General features: G+C 52.1%; 3 protein-coding genes across 5 annotated transcripts; 1 reads left to right on the forward strand and 2 right to left on the reverse strand.

The window, feature by feature from the left end:
* Window positions 1-86: 86 nt before the first annotated feature.
* Window positions 87-7,021, forward strand: HMBS (hydroxymethylbilane synthase). 2 transcript variants are annotated; one of them, XM_004456287.5, is made up of 14 exons: window positions 87-258; window positions 2,273-2,326; window positions 2,661-2,733; window positions 3,468-3,517; window positions 3,609-3,664; window positions 3,955-4,032; window positions 4,250-4,327; window positions 4,446-4,521; window positions 5,333-5,446; window positions 5,678-5,716; window positions 5,937-6,056; window positions 6,270-6,323; window positions 6,452-6,538; window positions 6,631-7,021. In XM_004456287.5, exons 1-14 carry the CDS (start codon window positions 226-228, stop codon window positions 6,802-6,804), a joined length of 1,086 nt encoding a protein of 361 aa, XP_004456344.1. In that variant the 5' UTR covers window positions 87-225; the 3' UTR covers window positions 6,805-7,021. The 2 variants fall into 2 exon arrangements, with proteins under 2 accessions (XP_004456344.1, XP_004456342.3); XM_004456285.3 differs by lacking the exon at window positions 87-258 and adding an exon at window positions 1,916-2,110.
* Window positions 7,022-7,303: 282 nt separating this feature from the next.
* On the reverse strand, window positions 7,304-8,918 carry H2AX (H2A.X variant histone). The gene has a single exon (XM_004456279.5). It carries the CDS (start codon window positions 8,823-8,825, stop codon window positions 8,394-8,396), a length of 432 nt encoding a protein of 143 aa, XP_004456336.1. The 5' UTR covers window positions 8,826-8,918; the 3' UTR covers window positions 7,304-8,393.
* A 745-nt stretch (window positions 8,919-9,663) lies between these two features.
* DPAGT1 (dolichyl-phosphate N-acetylglucosaminephosphotransferase 1) lies at window positions 9,664-18,625 on the reverse strand. Of its 2 annotated transcripts, XM_004456281.5 has the most exons (10): window positions 18,243-18,625; window positions 13,989-15,437; window positions 13,545-13,665; window positions 13,177-13,390; window positions 12,782-12,928; window positions 11,608-11,692; window positions 11,063-11,251; window positions 10,618-10,705; window positions 10,296-10,451; window positions 9,664-10,214 (listed from the first exon to the last, which is right to left on the reverse strand). In XM_004456281.5, the coding sequence occupies exons 2-10, from the start codon at window positions 14,147-14,149 to the stop codon at window positions 10,149-10,151; spliced, it is 1,227 nt and encodes a 408-aa protein (XP_004456338.1). In that variant the 5' UTR covers window positions 14,150-15,437; window positions 18,243-18,625; the 3' UTR covers window positions 9,664-10,148. The 2 variants fall into 2 exon arrangements, with proteins under 2 accessions (XP_004456338.1, XP_012379809.1); XM_012524355.4 differs by lacking the exon at window positions 18,243-18,625 and having other exon boundaries at window positions 13,177-13,297; window positions 13,989-14,271.

Raw genomic sequence — 18,625 nt, forward strand, 5'->3', positions numbered from 1 at the left:
GCTGTCGCAATCGTTCTAATTCCCGCCCAGAGGGGAGCACCGCCCCTTTAAGGGAGGGCGCCGGAAGTGACACAGGTACCCGCGCGGATCCCGGACTCTCGGGCCCGAAAGGAGCGCGCAGCCCCCGCCTGTCCCGGGTGCAGGCTGGCTGGCCGGCGCCTCCGGCCTCCCTGGATCCTGGGGGGACCTTAGCGATACCCCTCGGCCTACTTCCCCAGCAGAGCCATGTCGGGTAACGGCGACGTGGCTGCGACGGCGGTGAGTCCCGAGCTGGTGACCCTTGCAAGCGGTCTTCCGGGCCAGTCGTGCAATGATTGCCATCCTCCGTCATCTATTGGTTGGGACGGCTGTCCGTCAAACTTGGCCCCCTCCAAATAGTTTTTAAACGGCCGGTCGCTGGGTTGCCCTCAGCTAGAAGAGGGTAAATCAGTGCGGGCGGGGTTGAGCGTGGAAGATTGTCTGGAACGGAACCCGCATCCCTGCGGAGATGTGGGTGGGATTCCCGCCAAGCCTGGGACCCCGGCCTCCAAGTTTAGTGGCCCAGCCGGGAAAAGTTGTGTATACGCGACGGGGTGCTGTCCCTGCGACGCCCTTAGGAAGGTGTTTCTTCGGATTCGGTGTGGAAAGCAGAGCACACCGCGAGGTCTCCGAGTTGCACACGAACATCTTGGAAGCGCACCCAGAGGCCTTCTCTTTCCCTTTTAGCCCCTGCCTCCTCTCAGAGTCCCAGTCGTGTGGCACCTTTGGGTGACTACCACGGGTAGGGGGCCCGTGCAGCCCGCTTCCTGAGCTCGGGGATCTAAGCTACAGAGCCCTGGTGGCCACTGCTAGCCTGAGATAAGAAAGCTGGGGCAGCTGCTTATCTACCCGCTGGCTGATGAGTGGGATGCTTTGCCTTTGTAGGCATTCTAGCACACTGGACTAGACGTAGGAGACCTGGATTGTTAGCTGTGTGACCCTGGGCAAGTCCCGCCACCCCTCAGATCAAACTTTGCTTCTGTAGAATGGTCCCAGAGATGCCTACCTTGTCTAGGGTTATTGTGAAGATTCAAAGCCATGAATAGCTCTAGTATATGAGTGCTCAACAAATAATTCTTTTTTTAATGGAACCGTTTGACTTGATTATGCTGTGCAGATTCTTTGAACATAAAGGCTGTATGAGCCTAGCAGTTCTGGGACTTTAGATTTCTTTCTGTGGGCCCCCTGTAGCTCAGAATTTTAGTAGCCATGATTGGCATTTCAAGCCTGGCCTAATTTGCCCGTGGTCACCCAGGGTTGATTTATTCAGGAGTGAGAGCAGCAAGCTGTCATCTCTTTTGCAGAGATGAATATTCCAGAGCAGGGAAAGTTGACAGTATCTACAGTGACTACTGGCTGATCTAGAAAGCAATAGGACCTCTGTCTTGGTCTGTAGGACCTTGTGCTACCTGTGTGGCACTGAACCCTTCTGTCCAAGCTGCCCTGGCAGGAGGAAGAGGCGTGTCCCTTTTGAGTTCTTGGCTTGGGCACTGATGTCCCAGGATTTCCTTGTTGGTGAAATCAGAGGCAGCACCCCAAATCAATGGCCATTAGGCAGCTCAGCCTCATAATCTTATAGAACATCAGAGGCAGAAGATATCTGAGTCCAACTGCTTCATTTTACAGACAAACTTAGGGCCGGACTGGGTGACTTGGCCAAGGCTACCCAAGCAGGATTGTGCATGAGATCTGTTGATTCCAGCCCTTTCTTTATGCATTCCAGCCTGATTAAGGGACCCTAGCATGATACTGTGGTAGCTCTCAGCATCTGGGTGGCACTGAAGCTTTCTCGAGTGCCTCCTATGTTGTGGTTATACGGATTCCTCTAGTGACTCAGCTCAAGTTCCCCTGTGTGGCCCCAGCTGCCCTGCCTCTGCCAGCCACAGGCCCCACCCTCCCTGTGGCTAAGCTGATGGGTCTTATCTGTTTGCCCACCTGGCCCTGTGCAGCACTCCCACTGAGAACTGCCCTCGCCAATGTGGCTTTAGGGCTCAGTGCCTGGGCTCCTGAAGCATCAGCCACCAGTCCTACTATTGCCTCCCTCTGGTCTCTGCTTCTCTGCTCCCTGAGTAGGCAGGAGGTGCTGAGGAAGGTAACAGGACCAGACTTGGAGTGTTTCCCCACTCTGAAACTGAGCTGGCCACAGGCCAGGGGCTGAGGGTCCTTTCTTCAAGCCAGTGGTTCTGGTTCTTGGACAAGGTGCTGAGGAGCACGAGGAACAGAGGGGATTGTGACCTGGGGACTTTTTCCGCAGGAAGAAAACCACCCAAAGATGAGAGTGATCCGCGTGGGTACCCGCAAAAGCCAGGTGAGTGCAGGGATGGGGGTGGAGGAGGCTTGTCAGAATTCTGGGGCTCCTTCTTCATCCTTCAAGAGTGAAGGTAAGGAAGTCACTGGAGAAGAGAAATTGCTGGGTGTTAAATCCCCCGCAGAGCGGCAGACTGCATTCTGCAGATAGCCCGGGGCTGGGGAAGTTGTTGGTGACAGAGGACTGACTCCCAGGTCTGACCCCTCTTTTTCCTAGGTGGACACTCAGTCCCCTGTCTGAAGTCTGATCCTTTCAGGATCTGTGATCCTGTGAGGGTCTGAGCTTCGGGCAGTGACCGGGGGAGGGCAGGACTAATTCAAATCTCTCCCCCTAGCTGGCCCGCATACAGACAGACAGTGTGGTGGCATCACTGAAAGCCTTGTACCCTGGCCTGCAGTTTGAAATTGGTGAGTTTTCTAGAAAGGAAATGGAAGTTAATGGTAAACCCAGTGCCCCCGGAGGGGAGCCAGTGCCTGCCTCCACCACCTTCAGAATTCTTGGCTGCCCCCGTTTGGGAAGCTCCCTCCTGTGACCATGTCCAGCTCTGACTTCATGGGCCATCCTGGCATATAGCATGTCCTGCCTTTAGTCTCTCTTTTTCTCTCTCTCTTTTTACCATTAATTAATTTGTATTGTAGTAACATGTATATATGTAACACATAAAACTTGCCCTTTTTATTATTTTTAAGTGTACACTTCAGTGGCATTAGTTACTTTTACAACATTGAGCTACCATCACCACCTTCTACTACTAAAATTTTTCATCCTCTAACCCAGACTGTAGCCATTAAGCAGTAGCTCCCCACGCCTGCTCCCCCAGCCCCTGTAACCTCAAATCTACTTACTGTCTCTACAAATTTGTTTCTTTTGAGTACCTTTAGAAGTGTATCTGGGAACTGATGTGGGTTGTTGATTGAGTGCCAGCTTCCCACACATGAGATCCTGGGTTCAATCCCCCAGTCCCGGTACCTCAAAAAAAAAAAAAAGTGAATCTACTTTCCTATGCTAGGTTATACATTTACAGAGGACAGAGACTGAGGCTTATGTGCCTCTATACTCACCGTGAATCTTAGCAAGTGCTGGGCTCACGAGGAGCTCAATAAATGCTGATTAATGAGTGACTGATTGACTCTCTCCATAGTTGCCATGTCCACCACAGGGGACAAGATTCTCGATACTGCACTCTCGAAGGTAACAGGATCTTCCCCTCAAGCATCAGCCTCCTCCTTATGTCTTTCCTTCCCTAAAGAGATTCACTCTGAGGCTTTTTCTTGCCTGGCAGATTGGGGAGAAGAGCCTGTTTACCAAGGAGCTGGAACATGCCCTAGAGAAGAATGAGTAAGTGAGAGAAAGGGCAACCTGGTATCAGCTGGGGGGCTGGGCTTAAACCCTTGGGGAGGCTGGAGGGGGGCTCCAGAAGAGGAGCGTGTTCTGTTTCTGATCACCGGGCTGCCTGGAGTGCCAGGCTAGGGGGAGAGGGCTGAGGGGAGCGGACCCTGTGGTCTCACTCCACAAGTCCTGTTTACTCAGCTGCTCTGGGCTCAGCGTGGAGGCAGGGATAGGTGCAGGAGGGGTGGGGGCCTGCTGCTCAGACCCCTCCTCCTTGCCTCCCCCTCCCATCTCTCTAGAGTAGACCTGGTTGTTCACTCCCTCAAGGACTTGCCCACCGTGCTCCCGCCCAGCTTCACCATTGGAGCCATCTGCAAGTAAGGGGGTCTGGGAAAAGGGGGTCGGCATCGTGTTCACCTCTACCCTTCCCTCTGGGACTGGCCTTCTGCCTCCAGAGCTGTTCTCCCCTGCCTTGCGGAGTGTTGCCCGGTGGAGAACTTGAAAAATGCTAATTAGTTGGCTGTCAGGAGAGAACCTAGGTGATTGCTGAACTGAAATCTCTCCCTCATTCTATCGCCTTCCCCTACCCCCCAGGCGGGAGAACCCCTATGATGCTGTTGTCTTTCACCCAAAATTTGTTGGGAAGACTCTAGAAACCTTGCCAGAGAAGAGGTGAGTGGAGTCTGGCCAGGCACCTTGGGGGAAAGTGCCCAGAAGATGGGGGGATGGGACAGGAAAGGAGCAGCGCCTGTCCAGGGTTTAATCTCCTTGAAACTATCTCTCTGAGCAGTGTGGTGGGAACCAGCTCCCTGCGGCGAGCAGCCCAGCTGCAGAGGAAGTTCCCCCACCTGGAGTTCAAGAGTATTGTATCCTTTTGGAGGAGGGAGGGGAGGAAGACAAGGTCTAGAGGGCCCTTGGGTCTGAGAGTGGAAGGGCCTTCCAGAGCAAGTAGACCATGGGGACAGAGGGCTGTCTGTTCTTCCATCCACCCACCCAGCCATTCACAGTCCTTTAATGTTTTCTTAGCCTCAGGCAAGTGCCTGGCACTGGGGATAATGGCGAGCAAGATTAAACATTGTCCCTGCTTACACAGCGTTTGTTTTAGTTAGAGACAAATAGGCGTTGATGATACAGAGTGATCCTGAACAGTGATTAGTTCTGGGGGAACAGAGGGTGCTCCATTTTAATTTTATATGCTTTCATGCATACTATCATGCATAAAGTACAGGATTCCCATATCCCACATATACACTATTTTCTGATTTTTATGATGAATATGCAGTTTTTGTTTGTATGTGTGTATATAATTTTAAAAACATTTATGCTAGGTGCTTCAGTGAGCTCTGGAAATCTAAAGGTCTAAACACAGACTTAGAGATCAGAGAAATCTTCTCAGCCCTCTTGTAACCTTGGCAGTTTGTATCTCATTTTTCTTATCTGTGAAATAGGGATAATAATAATCCCTACCTCATAGTGTTGTTGTGAAAATTAAATGAGTTGACATGCGAAGTACTTTAGAACAGCGTCTGGCACATAGTAAGTGTGATGTGTTAGCTGAAAACTGAAAGATGAATTAAAATTAACCAGACAGAGAAGGAAAAATGGGTTTCTGGCAGAGGGGACAGCCTGCGGCTCTAGACTAGCCCACTCCTGTGGCCCTTAGCATCTACCCCACAGCGGGGCAACCTCAACACACGGCTGCGGAAGCTGGATGAGCAGCGGGAGTTCAGCGCCATCATCCTGGCTGCAGCTGGCCTGCAGCGAATGGGCTGGCAGAACAGGATGGGACAGGTAGGAGCTGCCCCTGTCCCCTCCCCAGTTCAACTTCATCTCCTTCCTAGTCCCCTCTTGAACAGCCCACCTCAAACACTACAAGGCAGGAAGTGAGTCCCAGCTTGGGAAGGTTGGAATCAGAGGCCAGACTCCCACTTTTGCCTCCCCAGGCTTCCTGTATGGGAGGGCAGCCCTGTCTCCCTGTACCCCGTCTCTCCATCCTCCTGACGGCTGCTTCTGCCTCCACAGATCCTGCACCCTGAGGAATGCATGTACGCTGTGGGTCAGGTATGCTTGACCAGGGAGGCCAGCATATCCCCTTTATTCTCACCCAAGACGCTGGTCTCACAATCTCCTTTATCTGCTTTTCCCAGAAAGGAAGAGGCCTAGAGAGGCCATTGGTCCTAAAGGCCCTGGGGAGCAGGGACGGGGGTCAGGGCAACTCCAGCCTTCGCTCCATTGGCTGGGGAAGGCTGGGCCTGACATCTTAGGCCCGTTTTTCCTCCAGGGGGCCCTGGGTGTGGAAGTCCGAGCCAAGGACCAGGACATCCTGGATCTGGTGGGCGTGTTGCATGATCCTGAGACTCTGCTCCGCTGCATCGCTGAACGGGCCTTCCTTCGGCACCTGGTAGGGCCTGGGATCCACGTGGGGAGCGGGGAGCTTTTTCAAATGTATGTAGTGACACCTCATCCTTATTGAATGTTGCTTGTGGAGGACTCAGATCTGAGCACCCAGCCTCCTTCTCAGTTATACCCTCAGTGCTGTGTCCCGTCTGAGGGCTGCAGTCACAGGGTTGTGCTGAGAGTCCTTGGAGCTCACGGGGAGACTATCTTGTTGCAGGAAGGAGGCTGCAGTGTCCCAGTAGCAGTGCATACAGCTATGAAGGATGGACAGGTAAGCAGGGAGATGGCTGGGGGGGGGGGCAGGGAAGGAAGGATTGTGGCATTTCTCCCTGGGCATCCTGAGCTGCCAGCAAGAGCCCAGGTTTCTAAGCAGGCTGAGGCAGCCATTTTCTTCCCCAGCTGTACCTGACTGGAGGGGTCTGGAGTCTGGATGGCTCAGACAGCATCCAGGAGACCATGCAGGCCACCGTCCATGTCCCTGCCCAGGTACCAAGCCAGGAGGATGGGGGGAGGGTCGTAAAGAGGCTGCATGTGATCTCCCCTTTCATTCTCATCAAATCCCACCTTCCCTCACCCAGCTTGAGGATGGCCCAGAGGACAACCCACAGCTGGTGGGCATCACTGCCCGAGTCATTCCACGAGGAGCCCAGCTGGCTGCTGAGAACCTGGGCATCAGCCTGGCCAACTTGTTGCTGACCAAAGGGGCCAAGAACATCCTAGATGTTGCACGGCAGCTTAATGATGCCCACTAATTAACCTGTGGGGCACAGGTGCCTGGGTTGCTGTAGTGCCCCTTCTCGCTGCTGCCTGGGGAGTGGTTATGCCCCAGGGTCACGGACTTCTGGGGTTTGCCTTGCCCTGATGACTTTGGCCTCCTCAGTAGATGGAGGCTGCATCTCTAGAGAAAAAACTCCAAGCCATAGCCTTTGAATGTAACCAACTCTACTAATAAACTAGTTGTGAAGGGTTTTTCATGTGTGTGTGGGGTGGGTAGTTAAAATAATGGACAAATGCAAAACCTTTTACTTCTTACTTCTAAAGTTCTCTTGGAACACCCTTTCTGACTAAGTAGCTCTCATTTCAAACAGAAGGAATTCTCTCCCAGGAAACCCAGTAACCCTCAAGTCCTGTGGTGTATCCCTTCTCCAGTTAACCTCAGAGGAGCCTTACATTAGGTAGTTTCCCACTACCTATGGGGACTATACAATCTGAAAAAGTCCTACAACTCTTGCAAAACGAAAAGAGACTTCATTTTTTAAAAAACAAACATTTAATAAACAAAATCAGTCCATCTGAAACTCCTCAATACCTAAAGTACTAGTCTTGGATGGGTTATCTGCAAAATTCCAGGTCAGAACTCAAGAGGCTCAGGCCAGATGGGGATGCGCTGACTTGTGCTGGTATCTAGGTGCTTGCATTGCTGAATTGAGTTGCTGGAAGGGAAATCCCGGTGGAGTGAGTAGGCCCCACGGCCTGGCCGCCAGTCTGTTTCAGACACCTGCACAACTCACGCTGTCCACACAGCCAGCTGTTAGGCCCCAACTGGAAGCCTCTGCCCCTCCCTTCTTCCTTGGTAGGAGGCAGTCATCTCTGGCAAAAGATGTTCATATAACCAAGTGTTTTGCCCAGGCCGCACCAGGCAGGCCTATAAAGATGGAGGGATCAGATGGGAAAGCCCGTGACTTGGCAGCAAAAGGGGCACCCGCGCTAATTAAGTGATCAATCGCTCTCCCATCAAAGCCTGGGAATCAACAGTCACGTGTGAAGAGTCCTGGGCTGAGCACCAAGCTGGAAAGGTAACAGATGACTAGGCCGCAGCTGCGTGAGGGCCTCTGCCGGCCGCGCTCTGCACCAACTCACCTTCAGGGCCGCCCGCCTCCGGCCACGGGCTGCTCCGCCTCGGGCCCAGGATCTCGGGGGGTTCCCGCCTCGCCGCCGCCCCGCAGCCATTCCGGGAGCGCAGTAAGCAGGCGCCGCGCCTCCGGGCGGCCCCATAGTCCCGGGCGCCAGAGCAGAGCAGCGCGTTAGAGCCCCGCGCCTTCACCGCAAAGGCCGGCCTGCCTTCCCTCCTCCGCGTGGATGAAACAGAAATCGGGGTCTACAAAGCCGGAAGCGGACGCGCGGCGAGGAAAGGCCGGCCGGGGGCGTGGGGGCGAGGGCCGGGGCGGCGGCGGCGGGGGACGAAGGGGAACGCCGGCCAAGGACGCCGCGGGCCGGGGGCCGCGGCCCTCGGAGCCAAACGTGGCTCAGCTCTTTCCGTGAGGGCTGTGGTGGCCCTTAAAAGGGCCTTTGTGGTGGCATGGGGCGGGTCGCGGGCGGCCCGGCTCCGGCACGGCCGCCCTCAGTACTCCTGGGAGGCCTGCGTGGCCTTCTTGCCGCCCGCAGGCGCCTTAGGCCCGACGGCGGCGCTGGTCTTCTTGGGCAGCAGCACGGCCTGGATGTTGGGCAGGACGCCTCCCTGGGCGATCGTCACGCCGCCCAGCAGCTTGTTGAGCTCCTCGTCGTTGCGGATGGCGAGCTGCAGGTGGCGGGGGATGATACGCGTCTTCTTGTTGTCGCGGGCCGCGTTGCCCGCCAGCTCCAGGATCTCGGCGGTCAGGTACTCGAGCACCGCCGCCAGGTACACCGGCGCGCCCGCGCCGACCCGCTCCGCGTAGTGACCCTTCCGCAGCAGCCGGTGGACGCGGCCCACGGGAAACTGGAGGCCGGCGCGCGACGAGCGCGACTTGGCCTTAGCACGGGCCTTGCCGCCGGTCTTGCCGCGCCCGGACATGCCGCGTGAGGTAGAGAAACGTTAGGGACAAACGCCTCAAACCACCACCGGGCAGACCCTCGCCGCAGTCTAACTGCTCCCGCGCGCGCGGCGGAGCGTCCTTTATAAGCCCCAGGACACACCCCCCTCGCCCTTCTGATTGGCTCTTTTCTCAATTACCTGCCTCTGGTTGGCTATTATTAACCCCTCAGTGACGCGCCTCGACGGAAGGAGGGCGTCCGCCGATTGGTCGAATTTGAAAACCTTAGCCCGGGGAAAAGGGCAGGGAGGAGCGGCGTAACGCAGACTGCTAACCTCCCCTGATGTGACCAATCCCTGTGAAGCGCGCGAAATTTAAACTACAGTGGGCGACCAGACCGGAAGACAACGGGGGTGGCGTTTGAAGCCGCCTGAGGAACCTCTGGGAAATCCGGGCTGGCCTGAGATTTTTTTTTTTTTTTAATTTTTGGCCTAGTATTTTTAAAGGAAAGAGGTCAACACTATGACTACTTCGGCCTTCCCTTCCAGATCTGGTCACTTCCCACTCCCTCCCCCTTCTGGCAAAGGGAGAGTTAAAAAAGGTAGAAATGAGACCCCTGAAAGTATGATCCCATGCCAGAAAACAACTCTAATTTTTTGGCCCTCAACACCACCCAAAGTATGATTTCAACATTTTTTTCAACATGTTTTGTCTTCTCTCAATTCTTTCTGTTCACTTCTTGGAAGAAAAGGCCTGGTACTGAAAGAAAAAGGATGGGGCAGAGAAATAGGCATCCTTTTGTAAGAAATGCCATTACTAACCTTCCCATCCTACCCTAAAATGCCCTTTCAGGAAATATACCTACAGGAACAACAACCATAAAAAGATGTCATTTTATTGTCACCATTGGGAGCACCTGGCCCCCTGGTCTGTTCCTACTAATCAGAACACTTAATTTATATAGTCAAAGGTCATGTCACCTTTAGGTCTGTGCCTCTGTCCCCAGCCCAGATTCTATTCCGAGGCCCAGCATATTCCTTGGCTATCAAAACTGTGAGAGTTGAGTTATGGGTAACTGCATAAAAGCTTGTCATATCCTACTTCAGGGGGCTGCAAAGACAGGATGGAGAGGAAGAGAGTAGCAAGTTGCAGAAAGCCATAGGCACAGCCCAACTAGTGGTCATTAAGAAAGCAATAAAGGCCTGGAACACCAATGGTCATTGGGAAAGGGAAAAGCTGAGAACAAATTCTGGAGAAGGAGGGGTGGGAGAGGCCTGGACTGGGAGACAGTCTTGATTCAGAAAGAGTTCGGCCTGAATCAGGAACCCTGGAGACTGCGAGGTAGAGAGCAATTGTCCGGGGACTCAGACATCATAGAAGAGCCGGACAAGCTGGTACCGAATGGAGAAGGTGACAGCACTGCCCAGGATCTGCAAGGAGAAATGGACATGAGTAAGAACCATGGAAAAAGTGAGACAAGAAGGAGGTGAAGACCACATCCTTAACCTCACCTGTAGTAGCAGCAAGAACAATGTGAGGTTTCTTTCATGCATGGGCCCAAAGATTTTGAGCAGCAAGTTGATGAGGGTCATGTTGTTACACTCAGTGAAGGCACCATCCTCATTCTCATTCTGCCGCACTGTCACTAGCCGGAGACTCTCTGCTACCTGGAAGGGTCAGCAGTGGAGAGAACTTTAGCTAATATCTATGCTTCAGGAGTGGGGATCTGCCTGATGCTATGAAACTCCCCTTGGAGCTGATGCAGGCCTACAGTCCCCAAGCCCCGAGTCCAGGATCGCTGTCTTGGGCCTTACCTCCTTGTTACCCTGTTACCTTTAGAATAAAGGTGCCCAAGAAAGAGAGGCTCTTGGTCTTGAACTTGGAATAGCTCATCTCCAGTTTGCCTGTTTTGGTATTGAGTCTGCAGGGGGGAAGAGAGCTTGATGTGACTAGGCCACCACTCAAAGAAGTCTCCTCCTTGTGGTTAACAGGAAGAGCACTGAATGTGGAATTAAACAGTGTGAGGTCTATTTCTGGCTCTGCTGCTTACTACTGTGTGATCAGAGCTGCTCTGAACATTAAATGAGATCATGTAAGGAAACTGCTTCATAAATTATAAAGGGCTACCCACATGGAAGAGTTAGCCCTTCTTTGTGCCCACTCACTCCCTTTGCACAGCAAATGTATAGGCTGGCTTTAGACATGGCAGGTGAAAAGATTATGATGCCCCTTTTGCGGTTCAATGCCTACCCTTTTCTACCTTACCCAAAGCGGCTACCTGGGTATACGGTGGCGAGGGCAGGGGATGATATGCAGGAGCTGAGGCAGTGAGTAGAGGAAGTTGAACACCTGGGGCATGAAGAAGAGTAGCATGGTCTTGCTGAAGTGCCCCAAGATGCCCACCACGGCAAAGGTCATGCCAGCAAAGTAACAGAAAGTATCTCCCACAAACACCTTTGATGGGTACCTAGGCGGAGGGGGAAGAAGGAGGAAAGGAGCTGAGCCAGTGGCAAGAGGCATTACCAACCCTTTCTCTCACATCACACACTCTTGCCACTAGGCTAATCCTGACCCTGGTTTTGACTCAGGAGACTCCAGTTCTCCCAGCAGCTTGGCAGGATCTAAGGCCCTGAATTCATCCAAGCTGGGGGTTCTTGCCCCCAACTATTGCTGCTTAGAGAGCAGTTTCAGAATACTTACAATTGAAGACCCAGAAAAACAGTCCACACAGGTTTAGCCTCTCCACCAGGAGGTGGGTCATGACCAGGACCACACGTACCACACATTCAGACAGTGGTCTCCCTTAGCCATGGCCCTACTTACCAGTTATGGTAGAGGAGACCCAATGTGGTGAAAAAAAAAGGTATCATGAAGTAGAGGGAAAAGACATGATCATCCCGATATTCACCTTTGGGAGTGAGGAAAAAGGGAGAATATGAAAAGTTAGTAACTACTTCCCCTGCATATAGCTTGGTCCTATTTCTGTCTGTCTGTCTCTAAGTTCTGTCTCAAGCAGTGTCGTCCTACCTCTCCCAAATCACATTCAAGCACTCACTACCGCTCTTATGTCACCCTGGCAATTCTGGGTAAACCACCAGTTACATGAAACCTTCCTAAACTAGTTACTGTTTTAAAATGTTTTAGGCCCTTTCAGACCTAGGCTCAAATACCAGCTTTCTTTCCTAGCTATGTGGCCTTGATCATGACACATTTAACTTCTCTAAGCCTGTTTCCTCATCTGTAACATGGAGTTGATGAAAATACATGGAGTGTTCTGAGGTTTAAATGAGACAATGTTTGAAAAAGGCTTAGCATTAATAACCACTTGCTGATGCCCATCACCCAAAGACCATCAGAAGCACACCTATAGTCAAAGTTGGGTTTGTTGACTTGCAGCAGGAAGACTGGAAACCCATTCTATGGGGGAATTGCAGGGTGCCTTAGTAAGAGGGTGTTAGAAGGGGCTTGTCATAGGATGTTTTGAGTAATTTGGGGAAGGATGCAAGAAAGTAGTTTTTCTCTGGAGTGGGTGCTGACAGAAAGCAGGAGTAATTCTATGGTTGAGCATCTTAATGATTTTAATCTAAGAAGCAGGAGGAACTGAACTGTTATTGGAAAGAAGCTGTAGTCATTCATGTTAGCCAGGAGAGGAGGATGTTTGGTCATTTTTGTGGTTTGCACAGTGTTCCTGTGGTTTGCCTTCTCCAACAAGATTATAGAGGGGTCTGGTTTTTGCCTTGCTTCATCTTGATCAGTGTGACCTTGTCTGATTTTGGGGTTCTCTGAAGTTGTTTATGCTCAACAGGAGAATACCATGGCCTAGAGATGACAAGGTTGCTTTTTCTTTCTCACACTGAATAAATATTAGTTATTATTTGCAACTTCTTCTATAATTGATCACATATTGCTTCTTTCTGAGTTCCCCAAAGCCATCCATTAGGCAAGTAACTCCCTCAACACTCAAATTTCTTTCTTACCCTACCCCCAATCCACCTACCTCCCAGCTCCACCAGGTTGAAGACAATGATGGAAGCAGAAATGATTAGCGACTGGCCAGCCTCTAGCCCATTGATTCCTGCTAGAATATTGATGGCATTGGTACAGAACACTGCCAGCAGCCCCATGTAGACATAGTATAGGATGCCTGGAAGAAAAGACAGTATGAAAAGAAATTGTGTCACCTATGGAAGGCGGATTGAAGGCTATTCTTCTGAGACATGGTGAAGACAGGATGACGGGCCACCAGAAAGAAGCTGAGAAGATACAGAGTCAGAACAGGGACAGTTGAAGGAGAATGTGGGGCATCAGGAAGGGTGCTCTGCTGGATATCTTAGGAGGTAAGGGCACCCTGAAGGAAGGGCCAATGGAATAGGAAGTGGCAAGGCTACTCACCCAAATCCAGATGCAGGCCAAGAATCGGGCGGAAGGGCTTGGGTACCACAATGGTGGTGTTGCCAAAGTTGGTGAAATAAACCATGAGGAGTGGTAGTGAAGCAGCCGTTGGCAGCAGCAGCTTATGGCGCCAGCGCAGATTCAGTACATCATCCGCAAAGCCCAGGAAAATCATGCAGCAAATGGCAAGGAGGGCACCTATCAGGGCCACAAACTGGGGGAGGCTCAGGCAAGTCACCACTCTGCCCTCCTCCCACTCCAGCCCTCCGTCCAAGAATTCCTGTTTCCCCCAAGTCCAAAGAACCCCAACCCTCTCAGGTTCCTTCCACCTCCCATCCAGAGGCAACCACCCCCCAAAACCCACTTACTTCATGGTGGGGGAAGGCCTTACACTGCTCCTCCACAAAGCAGTTCAGGAAGGGGAAAGGGATGAAGCAGAAGAGGATGATAAGGAAAACAGCACCGCTGATCACTCCCTGAGACTCCGGGCTGTGGCCCAGGAGCAATGGAATGGGGCGGGGGTTGGGCAGGAGAGGAAAGGGGGCGTGGTCACTCACTAGCGTCCGCGTGAGAACCCCAAATTGTCTTCTCCTTCCCAGTTTTAATTGGGGTGGAGGGCACCACTGCTGGAGTCCCCGGCACACCCGAGGGTCCCCCACCTTCCTCCTCCCCAATGCTAACTGTTCCGCTTGCCACCTCCCAGAGTCCCGGCCAGTCCGGGTCAACGCTCCATCTCTGCGCATTCTCAAGCCCCCAGTCCCCGCCCCTTGCCAACCAGGCCCCCTGCCCGGGACCCGTGTACCGCCCCTCACATCTGCTGCCGCCCGGATTTGTTGAGGTCCTGGCCACAGAGGCGCGCGGCGATGAAGTGGCCACGGAAGGCCGGGATGAGGGTGATCGTGGCCACGAATCCCAGCAGCGAGCCGATCAAGTTCACCAGCAGCGGCAGCGGCAACTCCGGGAAGGCCCACATGGTGACCGGCCAGGGCCCCCGGCTCCGCCGCCTCTTCGGCTGACAGGCGAGCTGGACAGAAGTCCTGAGGCGTCAGCAGTAAGGAGTGGCCGGGTCTTCCCACACCAGCCGGAGCAAACCCCAACAACTCTGCCTGGAGGCGCCGGCGGGACTCCGGAGAGTCTCTAAAACAACCTTGGCTCTTGCCTTTGCCTCTGTTTCCTCCCGGATCTTGTTCGCCGAGCAACTATCTTGGTGGAAGGCGCTGAAAGCCATTTTTAATATGGGCATAAGAAGTGTTATTTTAAACTACATCCTTCGGACCAGAGTCGGATTATCATGAGAGCACTGGAAAAGCAATTTAAGAAAGACAAACACGAGCGGATACTTTCCTAATGTCAGATTAAAGCTCTATACCCCAGGGCGGAAAAACTTCTTGCCCGCTTCCAAGATGAAGGCCTTTTCTAACCACGTGCCTGGCACCGCGTCCTCTCGGGTTCCACGTCAGGCTTAGCCGCGCCGGCCCCCGCCCGCCCCGTTTAAAGGGCCAGTATCCAGCGCTCCAGCTGGGATCCCGTCGGAGCGGGCAGCCGGCTACTGGCCGCCAGGGGACAGGCAGGGGGGAGGAGGATGTGGAGTGGCGCCTGCTCCTTGGAGAAAATCTCTTGCCTACGTAGTCCTAAACCAAGGTAAACACAACTCAGTTCCCAGAAACGCAGCTACAGTTTTGCAGGATGATGTAAATCCTAAAGGCTAGACACTGGAAAAGCCCCTCCCACCCCATGTTTTTCATATCCTTGATCCAGGTACTTTTTCTCAGCATCCCACCCACCTTCTGCCTCCGCGGTTAGTTGCCGGGCAACCCAGCTGGGCGCTGCACCACAGACAAGGCTCGGACTGCCCTCAGGTCTTGGATTTAACCCGGCACTTCAAGTTCGTGCTTGATACTCGTTGGTTCTGGATCGCTGTATGTGTCAGCCTCCCAAACCGAGGAGGTGGAGGCTGAGGCGTTGGAAAGAGCTAACGAGGCTCCTTCCCACACGTTACTGTGCCTTTTGCTTAGCACCTGCAAATAACAGTTCACCAGCATCTTCTTTCTCTTTCATTCTTTCTCAGGCTCTTAGGTGGTTTCCATTCTTCTGAGAGGACACCACCACCAGGGAGGTAGGGAGAGGACGCAGGCATCCTGGCATTCTGTCCATTCTTCCCAATATAGCATGCTCTCCAGGAGGCAGGTTCGGTTGACTTTCTTTAGGTCAAAGAGCTCTCAAAACCAAGTCTGAAATGTCTCAACTTCTTGAAGGTGGCTCTAATTAAAAATATAGTATATGTTTATATATATACACACATACAAGTAATCCCAATAATTTACTTTATAATGTTTCATCAAATTTTCAGTACTTATACTGCCGGTATTGTTTTTCTGTGCGTGTGTGTGCGTGTGCCTCTTAGACTGGAAATTCCCTGGAGGTAAGTGTTTTCTGTTCCACAGGGTGTCCCCATGGGGCTCAGGACACAGATGTCTGTATACATGGCATCATCATGCATAATAAGCCTGAGTCTCTGAAGAAGGTACAGAGGGCAGTAGGGGCATATGGAAGGAGCAATTAATTGTGACCAGGGAAAGTGAGAGGAAGAGTGGTGTCTCAAAAGATGTCAAAATGTGGTAAGAGTGGAAGGACCTTCCAGACAGGGAGGAAAGAGAGACTCCAGGAGCAGGTGGAAAGGAAGAGCTGCGGGATCCCCAGAGCAGGCAGCAGCTTTTGCCTCTCTTGAGATGCCCTGTACATTCAGTTATCTTGTTGATCAGGAGCAGACTGAGACTCCCTGGAGGTCTGAGGACAGTTTGTCTCTTTTTCCTTTTTTATTAGGAAGCCAGTCCTAATATATCTTCCTTGCCAACCTGACATTGGGAAGCTTCATCTCTTTCTTCTCTGGAGCTCATTAGCATCTCTCCCTCCCCCCACTGGAAGGGGGTGGGAGGACTTGTTCGAAGACAAGATACTAGGGAGTCATCATCCACTTACGCGTTACCATCAGAACATGGTTACTTGGATGTCTGTCTTATAATCTGAATATTTTTGTTCCCATGATGGTAAATGCCCAGTTGATAATCAGACTAATCAGAGGGGAAAAAAACAGACACGTGACTATTAGCTTCACTTGAATTTTTGTTCCTTTTCTGGTAGAAAGTCAAAGCATTTTGCCTGAATAGTGAAGCTGGCTCTTGGACTCACTGATCAGCTGAGTTGTCAATGACCCTGGCTGGTTGCTTGGGATGAACAGATAAGGTCTGAGATGCACATCTAAACATAGCCCTGAGTGCCTCCCAGTAAGCAAAGCTGATCCATGATTAAGTCTGCCTGCCAGACAAAACCTGTTCCAGAAATGTTTTACCGTGTCCCAAATGACAATGAGCTAGCTCTGAATAGTCAGGGGCTCTGACACTTGCAGGACCTTATCTGTGGCCCTTTCCGTGCAGCTGGGTTGCTCTTTTTTTTTAAAGATTTATTTATTTATTTCTCCCCACCCCCTTGTCGTTTTGCATTTTGCTGTGTCTGTTTTGTTGTGTGCTGGTCTTTTTTGGAACCCGGGACCTCCCATATGGGAAGGAGGTGCCTAATTGCTTGAGCCACCTCCTCTCCCTGCTTTTTTGTGTCTCACATTATGATTTTCCCCCTGTCTCTAGTTGTGTTATCTTATTGTGTCAGCTTGCTGCTCCTGCCCATTGTGCTAGCTTGTTGTCTTGCTCATCTTCTTTAGGGAATCAAACCTGGACCTCCCATGTGATAGGTGGGAGCTCAATCTCTTGAGCCACATCTGCTTCCCCGGGTTACTCTTTTTCTTTTTCTTCCTGTCCTTCCCCTGTCAGTATCAAAGGCTATTAGCTGAAATTGAGCCCCAAGATCTCCCATTCCAGTGGAGTGACATGAATGAATGATTGGTCAAGATGGATACAATATAGAAAGTCTCAGTATTTACATATATATTGGAATATTTTCTGTTAGACTTCTTAAAATGACAAAGAATTTGCTAATTTCTACTGCGTACATAGGAAACTCAAGTACTGTGAGGAACCCAAAGTGACATAAATGCAGTTGCTTCCCCCACGGAGAATACTTCAGCATCTGTAAACCACCTTGGTTGACTATGAGGGAGAGTGAGAAGTCATGGTCCTCAAGCTTAAGCAGCTTACTGATGAGTGGCAAAAGCAGACATATAAACTACCAGCTCGACTATAAGGCAGAAGGAAATAAGTGCTAACAGGTCTAGCAGCATGTGGAAGGAAGACAGGAAGGACAAAGTACAGAGACTCACGTGGGTCTGAATTCTGAAGCAATACCTGGCAGCATAGGACCAAGTGTTCAGTGGAGGAGTTGAGGGAAGCAACCCAAGAACTGAGGTCTTGGGGTGGTTGGAGGCTATCTGCAGGAAGAGGGTCTTGTATCTGGAGAACTTCCTGGACAATCTGCCCCACACACCTCCCCACCCTAGCTGTGCTGCCCCCTGACAGCTTCTTCCTGGGTTCTCCACATTCAGGCCCAGAGCTCTCTCTTCCCCTGAAGTCCTGTCCCCTCCTCCCCCTGAGGCTAGAAACCCACACTCTAGGATCTCCAGTTTTTGGAGTCCAGGGATGATGCAACGGTGGGGCCACAGCAAGGTCACCCTATCACTTCTGGTTCTCCTTATAGTGAAGCCCAGGATGCCCAGGCTTACCTCATCATCCCCTTCCGTTCAGACACCCTGTTGCTGATCTGCCATGTCCTGCCAAGTCCTGCCAAGCCCTGCGGCCTCACACTTTGGAAGGCATTATTTACTCCCAGGTGGTCATTCCTCAGACTACTGAGTAGATTTGGGGGGGTCCCTGCCTACCTCTCTGAGGGACTGTGCCAAAGACCTTTCCATATATATGTGGACAAGAAGGGGCTTTGAATCCTTTGGGAATTTTTCCCTTGCCTTACCCCCACTCTCCCCAGGAAAGCAATGACCAGCCCCAGCCCTTGAGGGTTTAAATCCACCCCATGAAATCTAGGAAAAGTGATGGATTCTGAGGCCAGAGGTTGGGCAGAGTGACCTAGAACACCATTTCTTGGCTTGTTGGGATTTCACATACCGTCTTTGGATGGCAGGGTCTTCTGGTCGAACCTGTAGACTGCCAGCTTCCCTCCACTCCCCTTACCACCCCCTGTACACGTGTTCCATGGCCCCAGCTGTTACTATGGAAATATATTATTTTTAAAAACGGAAGCTGCCCCGGGCTTGGGAAATATCTTCAGAACAAACCCACATCAGCAAGGAGGTTACTAGGGCTGCTCCTGGTCCTAGCTCCAGGCAGAGGGATGGTGGTGGAGGGAGTTCAATATTTCATGCTCTGTTCTCAACCTCTGCCGGGTTCACGCTCTGCCTCCTCTCGGGTCCCTATCAGCTGGCCCTCTGCCGGGCACTTCCTTCGGGGAGGGATGCTCAGCCTCTCCTCCCCAGGGCCTAGCTTCGGCC

The sequence above is a fragment of the Dasypus novemcinctus genome, chromosome 27 (assembly GCF_030445035.2).
Source record: "Dasypus novemcinctus isolate mDasNov1 chromosome 27, mDasNov1.1.hap2, whole genome shotgun sequence".
NCBI lineage: Eukaryota > Metazoa > Chordata > Mammalia > Cingulata > Dasypodidae > Dasypus > Dasypus novemcinctus.

Bases quoted from the DNA above. Each gene is read 5' to 3' on its own strand.
- DPAGT1 (XM_004456281.5), bottom strand. From the start codon at position 14,149: ATGTGGGCCTTCCCGGAGTTGCCGCTGCCGCTGCTGGTGAACTTGATC. The intron at 12,929-13,176 runs GTGAGTAGCCTT...CTTTTCTTCCAG, and splicing joins TGGCCTGCATCTGGATTTGG to GCATCCTATACTATGTCTAC. The intron at 10,452-10,617 runs GTAACAGGGTAA...TGACCCTTCCAG, and splicing joins TGGGCACCTTTATTCTAAAG to GTAGCAGAGAGTCTCCGGCT.
- H2AX (XM_004456279.5), bottom strand. From the start codon at position 8,825: ATGTCCGGGCGCGGCAAGACCGGCGGCAAGGCCCGTGCTAAGGCCAAG.
- HMBS (XM_004456285.3), top strand. From the start codon at position 1,931: ATGGGTCTTATCTGTTTGCCCACCTGGCCCTGTGCAGCACTCCCACTG. The intron at 2,111-2,272 runs GTAACAGGACCA...CTTTTTCCGCAG, and splicing joins GGCAGGAGGTGCTGAGGAAG to GAAGAAAACCACCCAAAGAT. The intron at 4,522-5,332 runs GTATCCTTTTGG...TCTACCCCACAG, and splicing joins ACCTGGAGTTCAAGAGTATT to CGGGGCAACCTCAACACACG.